Genomic DNA, 22,771 nt, shown 5'->3' on the forward strand with positions numbered 1-22,771 from the left:
CCCGCCCCCTCGGGCCTCTCCTCCTTCCTCGCTCGCCTCACTCCTCACCAGAGCGGCCGCCTGTGTCCTTCCGCCGAGCGCGCGCGGGGACTTTTTTGTGGGGCTTTTGGGCGCCTATGAGAAGCGGCGGCGGCCTTGGGCGCCCCTGCTCGTCGTGCTCGTGGGCGGCGGCGGCCGGGCGCGGGCAGCACGGTAAGCGAGGCCTGCTCCCTTCCTCTTCCCTTCCTTTCCCCCCACCTCCAATGGCCGGGCCGGCCAAGCTTTTCCAGGTCAGTCTGCGCCTTTTTGTATAGGGCCCTTGTTACCGGATGTGGAAGTTGATCTCTTCTTCGCTGGTAAAAAATAATTCCACTTCCCCCGGAACCCGGCGCTTACCGCGGCTCCCTCCGCTCCCTTCAAGCGCCCAACCCAGCCAGGATTTCCTGTCGGGGAAAAGCGGGGACGGGAGAGGCCTTCCGGGGATCTGGCGCTGAGGGGGGCTCCGCCTGAGGGAAATGGAGCCGGCGGGAAGCCGAGGCTCCCTGCGTGAGGGCAGAGGCAGGAGACGGGGCGAGCTGGCGAGCGAGGCCTTGGCCGAAGCTGAGGCGCGCGAGAGACTGCCCTTCTCGCCCACACTCGCGTTTAGCTGCCGTTCACACGTTCCTTCGAATCCCGACCCGTGTTTATTCTCGAGCATGCGCTGTTACGCGCGTTTGGGCTAAAGAAGCCTCAGCCCCGGGGAGCTGACTCCGAGCTGGGAGGCCTGCCCTTCCCGCCCGACGCGGGTTGCATTTTGAGGCAGGGTTTGCTCCAGCTGAGAAGGGAGCGCCTCTCTGGACGGCCCCGTCGTGGCCTTGGGCCCGCCGGTGCGCCTGTTGCTTGGGAACCCGGGCTCGTTAAACACACCCACCCCAGGGAACGTTGGGTTGTGCGTAAGCGTGCGTGAAGTCGGGGCGCGCGCTTACTCGGGAGTAAGACCGCAGTCCTGGGGAGTGAGCCCCATTGAAGACAGCCGGTGGCTCTGTTTGAGTAGACCTGCGGTTGGGATCGGGCTGCTCAAGATCCACTTTCCAACGTGCTCTCTCGGCCTTTGGTCTCCTCTGGAGCAAGCGGGCTTCCCGTTGTGTGACAAAAGTCCTCCTTTGCACCTTTTTGAGTAGTGGATTCAAACACTCCCGAGGGCGAATGAGTGGCTGTTTTGGGGGAATGGCCAACAAAACATAACATCTAGTCGCCTTGGAGTTTCATTTTTTGGACATCTCCCTGGTTCTGCCTCTTAGGATGAATTTGCCTCTTCCATGGGGCAAATGGTGTTTGATACAGTCAGTGTTTTTTTTTTCCTGGGGGTACGCATACCCCTAAACATTTTGTGAATCTATGTTTGGCATCGTTGAGAGTCAGTATTTCAATATGAGTAGGAAAATGAGAGTACCACTAAACATTTTTTTTTTTAAGAAAAAAAGTGTTGTATACAGTGACTGCTGCATAAGAATACGGGTAGCCTTCCTCTTCCCATTGAGCCCTGCCAGATGCCACCGCTCCCTGAAGTGGTAGGCTTCGCTGTGTAAAAGCATGTAAAATTACCCTTGGATCTTTCCTGTAATTTTGTAGAATTCTCTCATTCTGAAGTGACATGTTTGTTTCCGTATCTTGTATCCGAGCTGCGTATTCACTCCATTTGTGCTGATCGCTACGATGAAACACACAGCGAACAATGATGTTTTAAACCTGATGTATTCATCTGGAGTAAGGCCAGTGTTTGCTCGGTACTTTGAAACCTTAAAATAAAGTTTCTTAATCTGAATTGAAGCTGATGTCTACTTTTATTAAGGATAACAGGAAAGCAAAGCAGCGAATCCATTCAAGCCTGATGGATAATTTCTGATGAGTTATAACTAGGACAGTTGTAGCTCAGGGAGTACCGTAGTTGTAATGAATTCCATCTGTTGGCACCATCACACTGCCAAAACAAGAAACACATATCATCTAAAAAAAATCTTTTAAAATGTGTGCTGATTGTAGCACTTAAGCAACACCAGCCTTATATCTAAGTGCCTGCCTGGTCGCCACGGGAGACAAAGAATTGCATGCAGGTGAGTGCATGAAATTGCACCCAAGTGAATGTGTGGGCTGGCAGAGGCGGCAAAGGAAATACTGCTCCTCTGCCCAGCACAGAAAGTGAGTGAGCTTCCAGAAGAGAAAAGCCAGCTCCTCCACTCCTAGCACAGAAATGCAGCAGGTTGCTGGAGACATGGAGCACCCCATTTCTTTTCTGCCAGCCCCCAACCAGGACCTTCTTGCTTGCAGGTTTGTAGCTTTTGTGCCCTTCCTTACAAGGCCGAAGTAACATGGCTGTTGATGAAAACACAAACTATTCTCAAAATAATTGTTCTATTGCCATAGATATACCATATCTTAAACAAACAAACAACCAACCAGAGTTGGGATCCAGACAACTTGGCATACAAACAGACCTAGGTTTAACTCTTTGCCTTAGCATTTAAAAGGGTTTCAGGTAGCTTTGCTTAGGTGAGCTATGCCTCTTGCAGGAGACACAGAAATAGGCTGAAGGGCCAACCGTCCATGCAAGTTCATGTCCATTTATTTTGCGGATGGAAAAATCCTTGCTTTTTGAAGGAACAAGGCAACAGATTCCATATGCTTTTTAGAATTCCAGGCACATGTTTGGGGAAGATGCTGTGTACTGTGAGTTTGGACTCCCCTTCCGCCCCTCCCTCCAAATTCACATACTACATTTTTGCAATTTCCCCATCATATTCTTGTTCCATGTCTGTAATAGAAAATCCAGTTCCATAGCTTAAGAAATCTCATGTATAGGCTGTGGCTATTTGAAAGCTGCTTTGAATGGCTACAGATTTCTTACAAGTAGCTCATAAACTGCACATCCCCAAACCGGAAAATAAGTAGTTTCTCATATGCTCTTGATGCTGATGTTATGCTCCTAGATTTAATATTTTCAATGAGATAAAAGGTTCTGTTTCATATACTCTTTTAGTGACAGAAAGTACTGACTTTTGTCAAAGTCAGAAAGTACTAAATTTTGTCAAATTTAGCTTGTGAATTCTTTCACATGGGGGAATATGTCCTTGTATTATGCACAAATTATAGGCAAAAACTCTGTAGACTACCTTGTAAGAAGTGCATAGACAGCATTTAAATACATAGTGAAGTCTGTTCCAGTGTGTTATGCTTCCAGTTCTGTGTAGTCTGCTCAGAAGAATGTAAACTAAAGGCTACTTTTGAACTCATAAGAACCGTAGATACTAAAAGGTGACACAAATTAATATAGTATTCAAATTAAAGAGAGGGACCATATTCTGTGATAAGTCTAAAAAAGCCGTTTAATAAAACAAAATTACTAATTCATAGACAAAATCATGTACATTTAAAATGGTCAGTCATGGAGGTGAAGAATCTTGTCAGTTGCTATGGTGTTAATATAATATGGTATGATACTGTTATAACATAATTTGGTAAGGTGGTAGTTCTCCACTAGATGGCCCCAAACCATTACTTTTGATTATCTGTAACAAAAGACTAATTCTAATAAAGTCAATTAGAATTTAGTCCCTGATTATTCACTAGCAAAATCAGATATTAGCTATTGACTACTGTGAGAAGAGGAATCAGGGTTAAGGGTTATTAGGATTTCTAGTCTGCTTCCTCTCTGTTGATGTAGGTCACAATTTAAGGGGGGAAATGCATGCATACAATAACAAAGCAAATATATACAGTTCACAAAAACATGCCAACCTCTGTACTGTATTTACAGCTGCTACCCTGGTTATCTAAATCCAGCTCTCAAAGTTAGGCTGTTTTGAAAGAATGCAGGAAAGTCTGCAAGGGAATGAGGTTTCATGGAACGGAATGGTGATTGCCCTGTGATCAAGGACAGGAGCCTCTAAAGTACATAGGGCTGAAACCATGACTTTGTAAATAAATTCACCTTTGTGCTTGGCTTATTATAGTGGCTAATGTAGATCTTGGAGGGCCACTGTAACATGCTCCATCACGGCATTTTGTTTCAGCTTAAAACGTCCAGACAGTTTTCAAGCACAGTTTCACTAATTGTGGCCTAGGTTTGAGGTATTAAGTAATTTACAACAGCCAATCAATCTGAATTGGAAAGAAAAGGCCTCAGACTTTGCACCGATTAGAATAATAATTTATCATGGTCGTCATTATTTAACCTCCTTTCATACACACGTTTCAGGGTGATGTACAAAATTCAGTAAAATTGGTGCAAGGCTCTCCCTGTCACTGCAACTGTCTCAAGATTCAGGAGCCGGACCGGCACAAGACATTGTTCCACTTGAGATGGGAACCCACCTCCTTCCCATTTTGCCTTTTGAAATTACCGTATTTTTTGCTCTATAAGACTCACTTTTTCCCTACTAAAAAGTAAGGGGAAATGTGTGTGCGTCTTATGGAGCGAATGCAGGCTGCGCAGCTATCCCAGAAGCCAGAACAGCAAGAGGGATTGCTGCTTTCGCTGCGCAGCGATCCCTCTTGCTGTTCTGGCTCCTGAGATTCAGAATATTTTTTTTCTTGTTTTCCTCCTCCAAAAACTAGGTGCATCTTATGATCTGGTGTGTCTTATAGAGCGAAAAATACGGTATGTTGATGCTATGTTAGCAGCAGCTGTGGAAATCTGAGGCTTTTGGGGCTCTGAAGAAGCCTCACCAGCTGATTTTTTTGCATCAGTTGGCTATGGAGATATGGCAGTGGTGATGATGGTGGCCCTAAAAGCAGTGGCTTGGGTGGGTGCACATGGCTCATGATTGGCGCAGTTAAGGAGCATCCCAAGCTTCTATGAACCTTAATGATGAGGTGCCTCTGAATGATCAGGAGCAATGGAAGTTCCTAAATACTTAGGTGGATTCAGTTGGTTCAATTGGCCTTACTGTCGTTTAATTTTGTGCCTGATTGTAGCTGGACGGTAACTTGAATCTGATGGGAAGGAGAAACAAAAGTTGAGTGCTCTCGGCATAACGATAATTTTATCAATGATTAGTGGAAGTTGGGTTTATTTCTGGTATTGCATTAGGACAGGCATAGGCAAACTCGGCCCTCCAGATGTTTTGGAACTACAACTCCCATCATCCCTAGCTAACAGGACCAGTGGTCAGGGATGATGGGAATTGTAGTCTCAAAACATCTGGAGGGCCAAGTTTACCTATGCCTACATTAGGAGACTGTTTTCTGTTCTTTAGGACAGTGTGTAACTTTCATTCATTCATTTTATTTGTATGCCGCTTTCCCACAAAAAATCCTGCTCAAAGCAGCTTACAATAGGAATACATTTCAAACAAACACTACAAAAACAATTTCATAATAACATAGCCAAACAATAGGAAATATAATAACATACCAAAAACCACATTTCAGTACTATAAATAAACAATTTCATAATAACATAGCCAAACAATAGCAAATATAATAACATACCAAAAACTACATTTCAGTACTATAAATATAACAAGATTACTTAAACATGCAGCCTCCAGTAGCAAAAATAACAAGGGAGCTTCACCATTTCACCATAGTCCTAGAAAGACCCCTCCCATGATTTTGCTCACAGTTATAAGTCCTTACATTTAATTTGCATATGAGAGAGTTTGAAGTAGGCATGCTATTATTGTTGTTTTTATAGCATTTATGAAGCCAAATACAATGCATATTTACTTGAAAATAAATCTTTTATGAGTTTAGTTGGACTTTGCCCTAAGTAAGTTTAGGATTTCTTTGATATTCTTTGTTAATTTTATCCCTTTGGATCTGATCAATTTTGTTTTAAACCATATTTTCATTCTAAGCTGCTATGTATGGCTTTTTAAAAGAAAAGTATATTAAATGTTTTAAACATTTAAAAACTCTTTTTCCAAAAAACCTTACCCCAAAACCACTCAAAGCAACTTAGAGTAAAAATATATTAAAAACCCAACAAAGGGATAAAAATCGCAATTAGAACAAACACCTCCCAAAATAGTAATTAAAAGCCACCATCAACTCACCACAAAACTTGGGTAGAGAGGATCACCCCATTGATTCTATAGCTAAAGTGTTCCAAGACTGCAGTGATAAAGGCCCTGCTCCTAGGTGTCATTTTTCTAATCTGAATTCAGTAAGGTAGAAGAGCGCATGCAGAGCAAGGCCTGATATCATGACTGCAACTGCTGCATAGGCCAGTCGTATAGCCCCTTAGATATGTGTGCCCTATGCTGTTAAGGGGTTTAAAGATCAAGACAAGCAGTTGAAAGAGCTTCCAAATAGTCCAGAATATAAAGCCATGGTTTAATGTTGGTTTGCGGATCTTGGCTTGTGGAAAGGCATTGACCGTAGTTCTCAGTTTAGACGTAAGTGGAAGCTAGAGTGAACTGCAGCTTCTTACGTTCTTTGCTTGCTCTTCCGGGGGGGGGGGGATGGACAGGGGTGGGGGAGCAAGGGGCCTCATGCTACAGTGGTACCTCGGGTTAAGAACTTAATTCATTTTGGAGGTCCGTTCTTAACCTAAAACTGTTCTTAACCTGAAGCACCACTTTAGCTAATGGGGCCTCCCGCTGCTGCCGCGCTGCTGCTGCGTGATTTCTGTTCTCATCCTGAAGCAAAGTTCTTAACCCAAGGTACTATTTCTGGGTTAGCGGAGTCTGTAACTTGAAGCGTTTGTAACCCAAGGTACCACTGTAATGCATGAAGCTTGTCTCAGCTTCTTAAGACAGGATTTGTTTGTGCCAACACAACAGCCACCATCTATTCAGCCTGCATCTCTGTTTTCAGAAATTTTTCAATGATACATGCCACATTTCTTGATATATGTCCATTTATTTCATAACTGGCATGTTGAATGAACCTTACAGTAATTCTTTTTCATCTGAAATCTTTCACCAGATGTCCCTGGTAGATTTGGGAAAGAAGCTTTTAGAAGCTGCACGAGCAGGACAAGATGACGAAGTTCGCATTTTGATGGCCAATGGTGCACCTTTTACTACAGACTGGGTAACAAAAACATATTTTATTTGTTTGTTTGAATTGCATGTTTTGCTTTTCTGTTGGTCTTTTGTTTATATTTCTGAGAGAATCACTGGATTAGTGACATTTGAAATAAGTGTATAACATCTGGATCCAAATTGTGTGACGAGAACAGGTCCTACTCAATTTCATGCTGGCATGAATCCCCCTAAAGGGTGGGATTCAACTAATGAGTCCCACCAGTGGAAACCCATGCAAGGACCTCTGTTTGTGAAATAGGGCTATGCCCTCTCTCCCCACTTCTCGTGCCCCCTAAAATTGATTGGGGGGGGGGGAATCAGGAGAATCCCGAGAACAGCACACAGGGGGAGGCAGTTCATTCCAAGCTGGAATGAACAAGCTGGAATGCTTGTGCTAACAGAAGGTTCAGCAGCATAATCTTGAATTCCTCCCAAAGACCCTGAAGTTCCAAACCAGCCCAGGACGGGCAGCTCAGTATGAATATTGAACTTATCCATGACCACTGTCCTGTAGTTCTTCAACACCAGGGTATCTTGACCAGCTCAATCAGTAATGATGGTGGTATGAATTGTCTGACTGCAATACTACAGCCTTATTATTATTTAAAAACCCATTTATTCAAAGCAAGAAAAAAGCACAAATAGTAATTTAGAAAATGTAGTCTTCTGACTGATTGTCTATGTATTGGACTGGATATTTATGAATCATGAAATGCAGGAGTAAGCAGGGCAAAGATTAGTCACTTCAACATCAAAAGTTGAGAAGAGCTAACAAATCTGTGTGAGTTTAATGAAAGCAGCCTCTTCCAGCAGCATTTCTACAGGATCGCCCTTAAAAGTAAGTAAATAAACAAACAAATAAATAAATAAATAAGAAAACCTCACCCTAAATGCACTTAAAAAATTAATAATTCATGGCACTCAAAATTAAATAGGTTAAGGAAGGGATGCCGTTAAATTAGAAGAGTATAAATATTCTGTGTGTTCACAACCAGAAGACAGATGGAAGTTAATTCTTAGCCTGATGTTTGTTTGTTTGTTAACTCTGCTATGTATTGTGTTGCAGTTGGGAACGTCTCCTCTTCATCTAGCAGCACAATATGGGCACTATTCCACCACTGAAGTGTTGCTTCGAGCTGGTGTAAGTCGGGATGCCAGGACCAAAGTGGACAGAACTCCATTACATATGGCAGCTTCTGAAGGCCATGCAAGCATAGTAGAAGTGTTACTTAAGGTAAATATATAGATATATGCACATTTCGTGATAACTGTTCAGAAGCTGAAAAATGCTCATTTCCTAGTTGATGCGAATATGACTTTACATTATCAGTGGCATGCAAAGAAGCCTTCTAAAAATATTGCTTGGGCTCAAAGCGTGCCACAAAGGTTGTTCTTGTGCAAGCTGGGGTTTTGGTTCCTCCACCTTGGAGCCCCTCTCCCCCGCCCCCCACCAAAGCCATAGGGTTGGAGGATGTGGTGTACAGACGCAGAGCAAACTGCCTTGCACTAAATCAGGCCATTGGTCCATCTAGCTCACTGACTTGGACCAAAGTTTCAGTAAGTTTTTCCTGCCCTATCTGGAAAAGCTGGGGATTTAATGCTGCGTTTAAATTCTGTGCTGCGCCATTAAGCTACTTCAGTGGAAAGCATGCACACTGCTTTCCACATATTGCGCCCAGCCATAAGCAACAATGGTACATTGTTTGTGCAGAGGTGGTACATTTTAGTTAACAATTTATTTATTGTCATTTTTTAAAAAGTCCATGTTGTGTATGCTTTGCTTGATTGTGACTGACCATGAAATGGCAAATACTGTAGAAGGCTGCAGGACTGGAAATAACTATTAAATGGGCTGTGTCTTTCAGTTTTTGAACTCTTGATGGAAATTTGAAGTAGTTTGGGGGTTTTTGTTTTATTTGTAGCATGGCGCTGACGTAAATGCAAAGGACATGCTGAAGATGACTGCTCTCCATTGGGCTACAGAACACAATCACCAAGAAGTAGTGGAACTCTTAGTAAAATATGGAGCAGATGTCCATACGCAAAGTAAATTTTGCAAAACAGCATTTGACATCGCTGTGGACAATGGGTTTGAAGACCTGGCAGAAATATTACAGGTAACTCAAAACCATCTTCAACAAAGTCTTTCCTGGACCTCTGTAAGAATGTAAGAGCCTGCTAGATTAGGCCAATGGCCCATCTAGTCCAGCATTCTCACAGTGGCCCCCAGATGCCTGTGGGAAACCTTAAGCAGGAGCTGAGCAAATGAGTATTCTTCTCGCCCCCTGTGGTTTTCAGCAACTGATATTCAGAAGCATTACTCCCTCCAACCAATCAGTTTGTTGATTGATAGCCACTTCTTCTATCACAGCAGGTGACGCTGTGGGTTAAACCACTGTGCTGCTTCGGCTTGCTGATCAAATGGTCGGCGGTTCGAATCCCCGTGACGGGGTGAGCTCCTGTTGTTCGGTCCCAGCTCCTGCCAACCTAGCAGTTTGAAAGCACGTCAGATAGCAAAAAGCAAGCAAGTAGATAAATAGGTACCGCTCCAGTGGGAAGGTAAACGGCGTTTCGTGCGCTGCTCTGGTTTCGCCAGAAGCGGCTTAGTCATGCTGGCCACATGTCCCAGAAGCTGTATGCCGACTCCCTCAGCCAATAAAGCGAGATGAGGGCCGCAACCCCAGAGTCGTTTGCGACTGGACTTAATTATCGGGGTCCCTTTACCTTTTTAGCTTCCACTTTGTACCTTCTACTTGGTCATCTTGCCTTTACTGATGTTCTCACCATATTCATTCTACCTAACGTTAGTCTGGTGCCCGTCCACAAAGTTATTTGAATTTACCTGAGTTTAGGTATCAATTGCATTTCCAAATGTCTCCTTTATTTGCTGTGAACTATACTGACTCCTCTTCTTCCTCTTAATTCATTATCTGCCTTTCATTCTAAGGTCCCAGGGCAGTTTAAAAGCAGTTCACAGTTTCTTTAAAAAAGAAAAAAATGTCAAAATACAGTAGTACAATAACTATACAAAATCTGAGTGTGATGGCTTTCCCTCCTAATGAAGGTGGAAATAAGATGTTCTTGTTGCCTGTTCTGTCATAGATTGCAATGCAGAACCAAATCAACACAAACCCAGAAAGTCCCGACACTGTGACGATACATGCAGCAACGCCTCAGTTCATCATTGGACCTGGCGGGGTAGTGAACCTAACAGGTCTGGTATCTTCTGCAAATACATCATATACCTCAGGTATTCAGGTGTACAGGGGGTTGGGAATGATTTGTTCACCATATTAAGCAAAATGCTTAGGAATAAAATGATGGTAAGGTTTCAGCAAGTGCATCATTTGCCCTTTAGTTTTTTCCGTCAACCCCCAGTTCAGGTTGTGGTAAAGACCTTTTTAAGTGCTTAAAGTTTGGCTTTGGAATTGCCCTCTTTTCTTGTCCCCATTCGTTCCAGTGGAATGTGTACAGGAAACTAAGTCAGCTACTAAAATGAATGTGACATTTGATTGTGTATGAGTTATTCAAGCACATGTCAGACTCTGGATTTGCAGACAAGATGATGTCTTTGCACATTACATTTGAAAGGAATATTTATGCAACCTGCTGACGTTGTTTGTGGTTTGACTTTTGTATTATCTCCGTGTAGATGATACAGGAGTGTCTGCTGTCCAGTTCGGTAATTCCTCAACTTCAGTACTAGCAACTTTGGCTGCTTTAGCAGAAGCTTCAGCTCCATTGTCCAACTCTTCAGAAACGCCAGGTGAGGAAAAAATATTTGGATGTTAAAACAGGGATTCACATTGTTATTCATTCATTCATTCATTCATTTATTAAAAAGAAAGAAAACGGACAAAATTTCATCTCCTTCACAAAATCCTGAAAAAAATTTAACATTCTTCTTATAATAATGCCATATCTATGAAGGCAATCATGGCAATCACGATTTGAGCAGGAAAATCATTATAAATAGGATTGCAATTAATGGCAAAGATGAAAGCTTCTGACTTGCGTCTCCATTGTATTTGATGTCTGATCTTTCTGACATAAATCATACTCTACAGATTTTGATAGAAAGCCTTCTGGTGTACATCCCGTCTTTTGTGAACTTCAAAGCTGATTTTAATATAACTGCTTGAATGTAAATGTAGCTTTGTTGCTTTTTGTGGTTCAGCATTGGCTTTTAATGATCTATCTCCTGTTAAAACCTAAAAAAGGTAGTATGGCCAATGTTAGTTTGAGACTAATAAGGACCCAGAAACAGGATTTTGTTTATTGCTGAGTGTTAAAATAATTTCTAAATATTAAAATATGAATTTCTCAGTATAATAAGGTTACCCATGTATCAAACTCCAACTTTCTACCCATTGAGAAAGTACCTGGAAATGCCAAAACATTTTTATACTAGTAAATCCAGTTTGCTTTATGTCAGGTACTAATATGAAACAGTGTATAAATGTATTTATTTCCTTGTATCAATTGTGCTAGGCATTCAGGTTTAGAAAACTGTAATTTTTCCATGAAAACTCCATTTTTCATCTTTGCCCCTCTCTTACCCCAAATTGCAGTCATTTTTATTATCTTTTGGTAGTGACATGATGGGTTTACAAAACTTGGGCATGCCTTGTATTTGAAAAAGTGCTTTAGCTGCTCCTGCACTGAAGTTAGCTGTAAGTATAAAGTATGATGAAGGGGGAAAGCCCCCAAAAGCGCCTTTCTCAGCCCTTTCTTCACACAAAGACGTTGGAGAGAGAGGTTTGGAAGAGAGATATCTTACTCTCTCTTAACTGAGTTAAGCACAATAGTACTTGCTCCTAGCATATTAAACCTTGGTTAGATTTGAATCTGCCCTCATCCACCTTTAAACAAATGTTCCCCACAAAAATACTTAGGCTAGAATAAATCACAGACACTTGACATTCCAAATAAGTGAAGATTTTATTCACAGTTTCCAGAAGTTACAACAAACAAGTAAAATAAAGATGAAAAAAGCCTCCAAATGCCATAAAGGAAAGCACTTGGTTTCCTTACAAAAAGGATCGTGCAATTTTTGGATTAGCAAAGATACAGGCTATAAAATTTCATTTTTGAGAGATTCAGTTCACTTGGTTTTTCTTGGAGTTGGGAGCCATAGCTGCATGGCTCCTTGCTTTTTCCAGGAAGCACAAAGAAAAAATGACTGTGAGCAGGGAGCCAGAAAACCTGCTAAGCCACACCCACTTGCAACCTGAGCTCAGGTTAACCCTTTCATGCATGCAGTTGTGCGTCAGTAACTGTCTATTACAGCAGAAGGAACATAGGAAGCTGCTTTATTTGAGTAAGTCCATTGATCCATCTAGCTCAGCATTGTCTACACTAACTCACAGCATTTCTCCAGTGTTTCAGGCAGGAGGCTCTCCCAGGGGATGCTGGGAATTGAACCTGGGAACCTCTACACACAAAGCAGATGCTCTATCTCAGATCTACAGCCCCTTCCCATAACAACACAACCATAGTGCAAGTTGTATTTGTAAGAAAGCTAATAGGATTTAATAAATCTAATAAATAATAAAGGCCAGCAGAATGGTTTCTGCAAATGGTAGGTATTTAACTTTTTAAAAGCACGTTTGTCAATAAACAACCTGATTACTCTTATCCCTTTTATTATGTAACAGTTGTGGCTACAGAAGAAGTAGTGACTGCAGAATCTGTGGATGGTGCAATTCAGCAGGTTGTCAGTTCCGGAGGTCAACAGGTTATTACCATAGTAACTGATGGGATTCAGCTTGGAAACCTCCATTCCATTCCAACTAGTGGAATGGGTCAGCCCATTATTGTGACCATGCCAGATGGGCAGCAAGGTGAGCTGAAAGGAAATGTAAAATGAGGACTTCAAATCCTCTTCTGAACAATGCATATAAACATTTTTTGTTTAGTTTTTACAATCAACTCAATAGTCACTCGAGGCCACAATCTATTTATTTTTGAAGGGGAAAAATGGGAATATAAATGGCTCAGGAAAAAAGTAGCCTTTAAGGGAGCAACTAGCAAGTATTTAACATTAGGGGTGTGCTATAAATCAATAATTAGTCTGATATCGAATAATAGATCAAATCGTGATAACCGTTTTTTAAAAACGACCTTGCAATTTATCGCAGGTTGTGTGTGTGGTATTCAAAAAAGCACAATATTGTGTGCGCAGCCCTTGCTAACTGTACCTCAGTCAGTGCTTCCCTGCCTCTTGCAGGGGCAAGAAATCGCTACAGTAGGCTGATTCAAATACAACGACTTGGTTTTCAAATGTAATCCGTTCCGGAAGAACGTTTGTATTCCGAAATGTTCGAAAACTCAGTACGGATGCCTCAAAATGGAAAACGGAATAAGGAAGCTGTGTTTCCTGTTTGACTTCCGAGAAACATTTACTTCCGGGTTTACAGCGTTTGTAAACCGAAATGTTCGTCAACGGCAGGGGTCAGCAAACTTTTTCTACGGGGGGCCTGTTCACTGTCCCTCAAAACCTGTGGCGGGCTGGACCGGGCACACACACGCCTTGCCTCCCTCCCTCAGAGAGAGTGCAGCTGAGATACCTCCACTCACTGCGTTCAGACAGAGAGGGCTGGGGAGGGGGCGCCCCGCTGACGCTGGGTCTCAACTTGTGCAGAGGGGCTGCAGCCACCCTGCCGGGAAGGGCCCCTACCCCGGGGTGTCCATGACCATGCTGCTAATGTGCCACCGCTGAGCAGCACAGAAGAGTTCTCCTCCTCCTCCTCCCTCCTTGCAAGCTCTCTGCTCCCACTTCTTCCTGCCCCTTTGCTTCTTCTCCCTTCTTGGAGCTAGACATCAACAGGCGCCCTGAGCCTCAACCCGATTGGAGCATCAAGTCTCGGGAAGGGTCGCCATTGGCCTCCGGCTCATGTCAAACCGGCCAATGGAGGGGAGGCCTGAGGTTGCTAAGGCTTAGGATTGGCCAGCATCGCGGAAGTCTGAGCAACCTCAGAGCATGCTGGGAGTTGTAGTTCGGGGAGGGGTCGCAAAAAAATGCCCCCCCCAATGGGAAAAAAATGGCGATCTCGCCGATCCAAGCGGCGATTGCAGAACCATTTGCGGGCCGGATCCAGAGGGCAATTGGGCTAGATCCAGCCCGCGGACCGTAGTTTGTCAACCCCTGGTCAACGGAGACGTTTGAAAACTGAGGTACAGTGGTACCTCGAGTTACAGATGCTTCGGGTTACAAACTCCGCTAACCAGGAAGTGGTTGCTCCAGGTTAAGAACTTTGCCCCAGGATAAGAACGGAAATCGCGCGCCAGCAGTGCAGCAGCAGCAGGAGGCCCCATTAGCAAAAGCACGCTTCAGGTTAAGAACCGTGTCAGGTTAAGAACGGACCTCTGGAACGAATTAAGTTCTTAACCTGAGGTACCACTGTATCTCCAAGCTCTCTGAGAAACAGAGCTCAGAGCACCAGTTATCCCTCACTGTCAGTCTCTCCTGCAAATAGCTACAAGTCGCTACAGCAAGCTGACTAAAAATCGCCAAGCAGGCTGACTCAAATATGGCCAAGCACATCGCCAAAGAGAGCTTTGAGAAACAGCTCTCCAACTCCCCAGCCGGCTTTCCCCAAGGCTCTTGCTTAAAAGCTCACAAGAGCAAAGCATTTGAATTTAAACGGCATTTCCATGCGCTCTGGCACTCGTCACTGTCCTCCGTGCGCCAATAGTGGTTTAGTCATGCTGGCCCATGACCTGCAAAGCTGTCCATGGACAAATGCCGGCTCCCTCAGCCTGAAAAGCGAGATGAGCACTGCACCCCATAGTTGCCTTTGGCTGGACTTAACCTCCAGGAGTTCTTTTACCTGAATGTAGCGTGTGTAATCTTCATATTTCTGATACAAATGTATTTTAATTCAAGTCCTTACAGTACCAGCGACTGACATTGCTGAAGAAACTGTGATCAGTGAAGAGCCTCCAGTCAAGAGACAGTGTATTGAGATAGTTGAAAATCGGGTGGAGTCTGCAGAAATAGAAGTAAGGAATCTGTTAGCTGAGTTGTTTTATTCAAATTTTCTAAATTGAGTGTTTATTTTCATCTTGCTTAATATTTTTTTGTATGTTTGTCTCTGATATATTTGTTATAAATGTTTAATATAAATGTCCCATTCCATGTGGTTTGATGGCCTTAAATATAATAGCAGTTTTTCAATAACAAACAAAGATTTGGTATAAATGGAGAAGCCAAGAATAAATATTTTATTTAGATTTCCCCCCAAGATGATATTATCCAACCAAACTTAAAATATTTAAACTATTATGGATAGTATACTAAAGTTTTGGTATAAAATGTTATAGATTTTCTCCCTGAAGTTCTTTTTGTTTACATTTTGTATAAAAGTACACTCTTGAACCCATGTGTACATTTATATCAGCAGTTTTACCTGTTTGTGGTCAAAAGTCTACATACATCACAACTGTGATGATGTTAATGTTAAGTAACTATTTTCAAAATTATGTATCATAAAGATTTTGTTCCTTGTATACAGTCTGAAACGTTGCTTAATGCAAATTCAGTAAATAAGTTTAGTTATCATCTCAATTCCATTATTTCTCCTCATATTGTGGTGTCGGATAAAATACCTTCATTGTTCCAAGGTTTGGGCTTTAGTGCAGAATTTTATTGCTTTTCTTTGTGATACAGGCAAAAATGTATTCCTGCAATAAAAAACCCATCAACAGTCTTTTTACACATTATAATCCCGATTTTCTTTTCATTAAAAGGTTTCTCATTGAGAGTATACAATGGACTCTGTTGTCATGCTACAGGAATCAAGTAGATATTAAAAATACAGCTGTCCATTTAGATTTCGTTTGAAAGGTACCGTATTGGCCCGAATATGAGCCGCTTTCCCCCCAAATTCTGACAGTGAAAAGTTAAAGTGTGGCTTTATTTCTGACCTTATGCAGCCCTGGAGGAGGTTTGGGAGCAGTGGGCAGACTGGGCACCGTTGCCCCAGGCTCCTGGGCTGCTCTTGGGGGGGGCGCTCCCCTTTGCCAGCGACGACCTCCCCCCTTCCTCCCTCTTCCTGGCGGCTCAGGAGAGACTTGGGAGTGGTGGGCGAGCTGCATGCCATTGCCCCATGCTGGGGGTGGGGGAGCCACGCTGCTTTGATAGCAGCCTCTCCCCCCCCCCCCCAGCAGTCCGGGAGCACAGGGGAATGTCTTTTCTCTCCCACCCCCCTGAATTTCGAAGGTGCACCTTGTTTGCGGGTACAGCTTATATTCGGGCCAATACGGTACATTTTGAGTGTTCAATTGAGGTGGAGCATTCCTAGACTCAGCAAAATAAGTAAAATAAGCCTCTGCTCGTGTGGTGCTCAGCATTGTTACAGGAGAAGATGCCTGCTTTAGAAAATTGTTATTGATTTTCTTCTTGTTCTCCGACTCAAATCATGTGTCCCACTTTACTATGGGAAAAATGGCATTCTGCTTTTAGGTATACATAGTATACTTTAGATATACTATTATTTTTAGAGTTATAAGCTACCATCAGTGTACAGAGTACTTTACAGAGTTTTATAAGCAATCTACATTTTGACAGTGGTGAAGATAACATGTAGAGGGAAGGGATGGCAAAGCAAGGGCCACTTGGGATGGCACTGAGCAGCTCTGCATTTAGGTTTCATTTTAGTGAGGGATGCAGATTAACATATTCAGACAAAGGTTCGCCAGGGAAAGTGAGTCCTGAGGAAGGATTTCACCACATACAGTGGTGCCTCGCAAGACGAAATTAATTCGTTCTGCGAGTTTTTTTGTCTTGTGAATTTTTCGTCTTGCGAAGCACGGTTTCCCATAGGAAATGCATTGACGGTTTCCCATAGGAATGCATTGACGGTTTTAAGAAAAAGGCGCAAGATGTTTTCGTCTTGCGAAGCAAGCCCATAGGGAAATTCGTCTTGTGAAGCAACTCAAAAAACAAAAAACGCTTTCGTCTTGCGAGTTTTTCGTCTTGCGAGGTACCACTGTATTTGTCCTCAAGGAGGAACGTCTAAGCAAGAACAAATGGGCAGAATTGTTGGAGAGCAAGAGACCTTTGAGCAATCAGAATAATAGACTGACCAACAGTTATCAGGTACCTGAATTGCTAGTTTTTGACTGCTGGAGCACAATTCAACTGGATGATGCAAAAATTGACAGTAACAGGAAAAGAATTTGGAACACAAACCGTAGATAGGATGGACTTGTGCCTCAGTCCCAAATATATTTACCGGGGACTAAATAAAGTTAAGATTAATGAAGCTTATTTCCCAGTACATATGGTTGGGATCATTCTGTATGGAGAAAAAAAAAGGGATATCATCAGAGGGAAGAAGAGGAAGGTTATTATTTTTTACCCTGTTATTTCATTTCAACAAAACAGTGTTTACAGATGGACCTTCTTGGTCCCTTTTATATTGTACTACCTAGTGATTAAAGTGGAAACCATGGCTGAAATTAGCTTACTTATTTTTTTTAAAAAATGGAGTCCTGTAAAGGGGGGGGAGGCTTTTGCTTGTGTAAGGATCAGAACAAAGCTATTTCCTAGGCAATTATTCTTAATAAGGTGAAAATGCTGCCTTTTGGCTCATGTAAGATTGTAGCATGTCATGAGCTGGTCATTTGGGTTCACCAAAATTCCAAGCTGGATATTTTGTAGAATGGAGAAAATGTCTGTTGCTTTTGAACTCAAGTGCTTTTTCTTGACCATGAAACTGTTCTCTGTCATCAAATGAAAATGGAATAGGTGGGTTGACTCAACACTTGACTTTGTTGAATTACTTGTCAAATTAAGCAGGGTGGGGGGAGTCAGTCAATCAATCCAGTCACTATTTAAAGAGCAGTGCCCTTTGTGTGTGGGGGGGGGGGGAACAGCCTTAGAATAAAAATCCAAAAATGACAGATATGTTCTTCAAGAGAATAAGAATGTTGGCAAGGAATAGCATTATGTTATCCATCTGCACAGAAAACCCTCACATAATAATTGCATTGTGTGACTAAAGTAACAAGTGAATGCTGTATCATGTTGAAATGGGAAAATAATTTTGCCATCGGTGGGAAGAGATCAAGCCTGATTTTTGTTTAGTGCAAACCCCTGCAGCAGTACTATCCTACAGTTTGACCCCTGTTTTCTGTTTCTCAAATGCCTTGCATAGTGTCCTGGTTCAGGAGGCAGCCCACTTGGTCCATAGAACCTCTGCAGTTAGCCTTCTGAGATATTGGCCTTGCTCCTCCCTGTCTCTCTGGTTCTCAGTGGCTGCTGCCAATCAATTTCCAGGCGCAACATTTAATCTGTGTAAAATGCTATTTCACAAAAGTAACTATGTAACAGCCCTGTAATTTGAATATTTTTTTAAAAACCATGCATTTATTTCACAGTATTCCTAATGTTTACCTGATAAAAACAGACGGTCTTGTAGTCTGTGCCTGGAAAACATCTAAATATGTCAAACACTTTTTCCCTCAAGCTTTCTTCCTCAAGCTAATAAAAAGTTATTATTGCCTGGAAAAAAACCCCAAACACATTTCCTTACCCTGCGCATGTAATAGAGAAGACTGGGGTACAGGCACTAATTGCTGAGAAATGGCAGATGAGAGCTCCCTGGGGGATGGGGTGGGCAGACTGGTACGTGGCAGTGAGCTCAGTGCAGTTCTGGTACTCGGAACAAATCCCTAGGCTCAAAATTCTTAAATTGCAAATGTGTATCTTTTGCATCAGTCGACAGATATCGGGGTTCTAATAAAAAAACCCAGAATTGATCCTGCAATCCCCAGGCCTGTCTGCCAAGGCTAGCAACTAGTTTTACTTGTGGGCCACTTTGTTGCTAAAATTAATTGCAAGGCTATTCTTGTTAACAGCTAGCCAATTGGTTATATAAGGGATCTTTTAAAACTAGCATGTTCTGATATTTTATGCCACATACGTCAAATTGTCTGACTTTCTGTGATATCATGTTCCCTTATTTAGAATATTTTAAAATTAACTATTTCCCCTCTCCCCCACTTCAAAGAATAAGCTCAAGGAACATGTCAGAATTCCTGTATATTTGTTCTTCAGATACAATGAAGTGGCGCTTTTAAACAAGTGCAAACCAGCCATTGATTCATTTTTCACACAATTTACCTATACCTTTCTGTGTTATGTTTTAACAGGAAAGAGAAACTTTACAGAAGCAGCTGGATGAGGCAAATCGAGAAGCGCAGAAGTACCGCCAGCAGCTTCTGAAGAAGGAGCAGGAGGCGGAAGCCTATAGGCAGAAGTTGGAGGCAATGACCCGCCTCCAGACTAACAAAGAAGCTGTCTGAATGGTTGAAGCGAGCATTCTGTCAAGCCAGTTTTAGAAAACAGCAGTACAATCTGGACCTGCGTGTCGCATCAGCCGCAGCCCCGGGATTATATGCTAGAGAAGATGCTACAGGTTTGAAACTGGACTTAAGCCATGAGTTCTGGTGAATTTCTTGTATAATAAGTAAACTCAGAATTTAGACATTTTTGTGCAAAAAAAGAAAAAAAAATATTTAAAAAGAAATACTGTAAATAGTTGTTTTTTTACAGTTCCAAAATTAGTTGCTGAATCTTTTTGAAGGGATCCACAAACATGCAAAGGCAATGTTTTTGAGACCTTTTTGATTTTAGTACAAAACTGCTGAAATACAGAACAGTTTTAAGGGTGATAACTGTTGATTTGAACTGACGGTGTGAAAATGAATTATGTGATGGAACCAGTCCCGAAGGCTAGCAACTTAGACTTCTGAGTTCATACATCTCCTCATGGAAATCCTTTGTACAGCTTTAAGTAGTTGTCCAGAGTCTCTGAACCCTGCCCCTCCCTTTTTTATTTAGAAAAAGTGTAATTTTTTATATTTAATTACTGTTATATTCAAGTAGATTGACATGTATATGAAGCTGATATTTTTTAAACTTTTCAGTTTGTACATATGCTGCATGTTTATATCTATATATATATCTATATATAGGTATATAGATATATAATTTCTACATACAACTTACAGAAGTATTTTTCAGGAAAGAAGAGCGAAAATTATGAGAAAAAATGTCTAATCTATAGGTCATGGGTGGGGAGACAGAAGCAAGCTGGTGGTTTGTTGTTGTTTTATGCGAGTCCCATTTCTTGAGGGAAGAGAAAGAAAACCAAGACAGGTTTGTATGTAAATCAGCCTTCGCGCCAACCTGGTGCCTTCGGATTGTTTTTAGATCACAACTCCTATCACTGCCAGCCAGCTTGACTGTGCTGCTTGGGGCTGATGGGAGTTGTAGTTCGGAAACATATTGCGGTCACCAGGTTGGCGCGAAGGCTGATGTAATATATGGATTATTTGAAATGTATTCTACGCGGAGCATGAAATCACATGTCTAGCAAATCTGGGCCACAAATCCACAGGTGGAGACCAAGTTGCAAAGCAGTCCAGTTAACTTTCCCTCTCCTCCTATGCTGCCACCTTCACTTTGCAGGCTCTTCACTTTTCTTCACTTCCAAGCATTACAAAGAAGGTGGCTGCGATTGTTCTTTGCGATGGGTGGAGAGGGGTTGCAGAGTCCACTTTAAAGAACCTAGAGGTGAATGACACAGAGCTGTACGGCTTAACATGATTCTTATCGACCAAAAGCAAACGCGAATGAGCTGAGCTCATTGAAAACATTTGACGATATCTATGCATGCAGTTGTCTCTATAGCAAAAGGTGGTATCGCACAAATTTCTGAAGAGGGTGGAGTTATTTGACAGGAAGGAGTCCAGATTTACAACAGCATATAGCAATTCACTTATTTGTGTGTGACACGGGCACAGAAGGAACTTGGCTCAAGCTGAACTCGAGCTATTGCCTATATGGTTCAGCAAGAGCATAGAGGTTGCGCAGTGGAAGAGAAAAGGTTAAACTGGAACCATAGAGAGAGCTGCTGCCCACTCTGCAAACTCTCCTCGCTCCGCTCTCGTCTTTCAGGACCGTGACTTTCTTGTAATAACAGTATAAAGAAATATAGGAACGCTGGGTGCAATAGCAGGGCTCTTCTCCTCTGCAAGCCCCTTCAAATTAACGCAAGAATGCAGAAGATGGAACTCTTGAGCAGCTTGGATTCCCTTTCCGTAGAAACCACACAGATGAAGCCCGCAAATTCTTTCATTCCCTCTGCTCCACCACTCTTGCGATCTCTGCTCTTGCTTGTTTCAGTGGAGCTTGCAAAGGGAAACTTTTGAATTTGGATTTCTTCACTTAAGATCCACAGTTGAGCAGCAACATAAATATATACGATGAGTTGATACTGTTGTTGCCTACAGTTGTTTCCGATGGCTAGGATTATGTTTGAATTTGTGCGGTCATCAAAGATAAGATACATAGCACTTCCAGGGTACAACACTGTATCTTTTTGAAGCTCAAGAAATAGGTGGCAGCCCTAAATCACGATTACGTTTGAGAATATCGGAGTGTTGTCACACCCTGTGGAAGGAGTCAGCACTTGGTCCCAGGAACTGGGATTGAAGGGGAAATAGATGTAATCTCACATACCAAGGACCTCACAACTCAAGTCTGCTTTACACATGCAGCAAGAATGAGAGGTAGAACAGACTGTACCACTTCTGGTTGCAGGTGGAGACTGTCATTTTTAAATGTTCCCTCGTGCTTTTTTTTTTTTTTTTAAAGAAAACTTGCAAGAAGAAAGCTAGCACATTGGAGGGAATGGTGCTGATCCAGCCTTCTGCCTTGTGTGCTAGTTTTCTACTTGCAGGAGGCTTTTTCAAATTTATTTTTGCACAGTGGAATGTTCAGAAACATGATTGACTTTCTCGGGCAGTACAGCCTTTTCTATCGCATTGCCCTGCTGCAAGTGTAGACCCAGCCAGAGTGCTTCAGAACCAAGAGCAACATTCAGATACCTGTGGCTTTTAGACCTTCACTTAGACCATACTGCCTTAAAGATTACTGAATCTACATTGCGTTACACTTCAAACTACTGTGCAGCTCCTTTATTTCAGAGTATACTTTGTATTTGATTTGTGCTTTGCTGTGTCTGTTTCAGTGCTTTTATGAAAATGTATAACTTTATAAAATCATCTAGATGACCTATACAAAATAATTGCCCTTAAAACTGTACTCTGGCCTACTTTTTCTATTTACAATTAAATATCTTTTCCACAAGTGAAGTGTCAGTTTACTTTTTAAAAAAGAAGAAGAAGATGTTAAAATAGACATCCAGTGGTGTTGATGGCTGCACTTTGTTCGGCTAGCATTGCTACTCATCAGAGGTCTGGTGTTAGAATTATATAGGTGGCTGTCAACCTATGACACAGGTAAGCTTTCAAAGCCTGGGAGAACGTTGGGAGACAGATTTTTAGGATAACATATGTCACTGGCTACAGTGGCTGGAACAAGCTCTAAGATGACCACTTTGTGTACGTCATTTCTGCAAGGAACAAATGAGGTTTTACTTAAAATTGTGTACTGATGGCACTATACTCTGTTGCAACCACCCCATGTCTCTAGAACAGAGTTTCCCAAGCTTTTCATGTGGGTGACACACTTTTTAGACATGCACCATTTCACGACACAGTAATTCAGTTTTACTAGCAAACCGGAGGTTAAACTAAGCCCTTTCCAGCCCTGGGAGGAGTGTGGGGAGCGTTCGCACGACACACCTGCACACTGCAGCCAACACACTTAACGTGTCGCGACACACAGTTTGGAAAGCTGTCTTATTTGTTGGCAAGGCAGGATGAGCAATGGAAATTATTTTCCCTTGTGGCTGGAACGCTCTCTG

At 42.3% G+C, this 22,771-nt stretch overlaps 1 protein-coding gene across 7 annotated transcripts; it reads left to right on the forward strand.

Moving 5' to 3' along the window:
• Positions 1 to 50: 50 nt before the first annotated feature.
• On the forward strand, positions 51 to 22,152 carry GABPB1 (GA binding protein transcription factor subunit beta 1). 7 transcript variants are annotated; one of them, XM_083412205.1, is made up of 9 exons: positions 51 to 192; positions 6,889 to 6,996; positions 8,056 to 8,223; positions 8,912 to 9,106; positions 10,092 to 10,203; positions 10,642 to 10,755; positions 12,647 to 12,832; positions 14,878 to 14,993; positions 19,149 to 22,152. In XM_083412205.1, the coding sequence occupies exons 2-9, from the start codon at positions 6,889 to 6,891 to the stop codon at positions 19,299 to 19,301; spliced, it is 1,152 nt and encodes a 383-aa protein (XP_083268331.1). In that variant the 5' UTR covers positions 51 to 192; the 3' UTR covers positions 19,302 to 22,152. The 7 variants fall into 7 exon arrangements, with proteins under 7 accessions (XP_083268331.1, XP_083268327.1, XP_083268332.1 ...); XM_083412201.1 differs by having other exon boundaries at positions 63 to 192; positions 10,092 to 10,239; XM_083412206.1 differs by lacking the exon at positions 51 to 192 and adding an exon at positions 377 to 2,286.
• The last annotated feature ends 619 nt before the right edge of the window (positions 22,153 to 22,771 follow it).

This window comes from Podarcis tiliguerta (genome assembly GCF_965153285.1).
Source record: "Podarcis tiliguerta genome assembly, chromosome: 14".
NCBI classification, from domain to species: domain Eukaryota; kingdom Metazoa; phylum Chordata; class Lepidosauria; order Squamata; family Lacertidae; genus Podarcis; species Podarcis tiliguerta.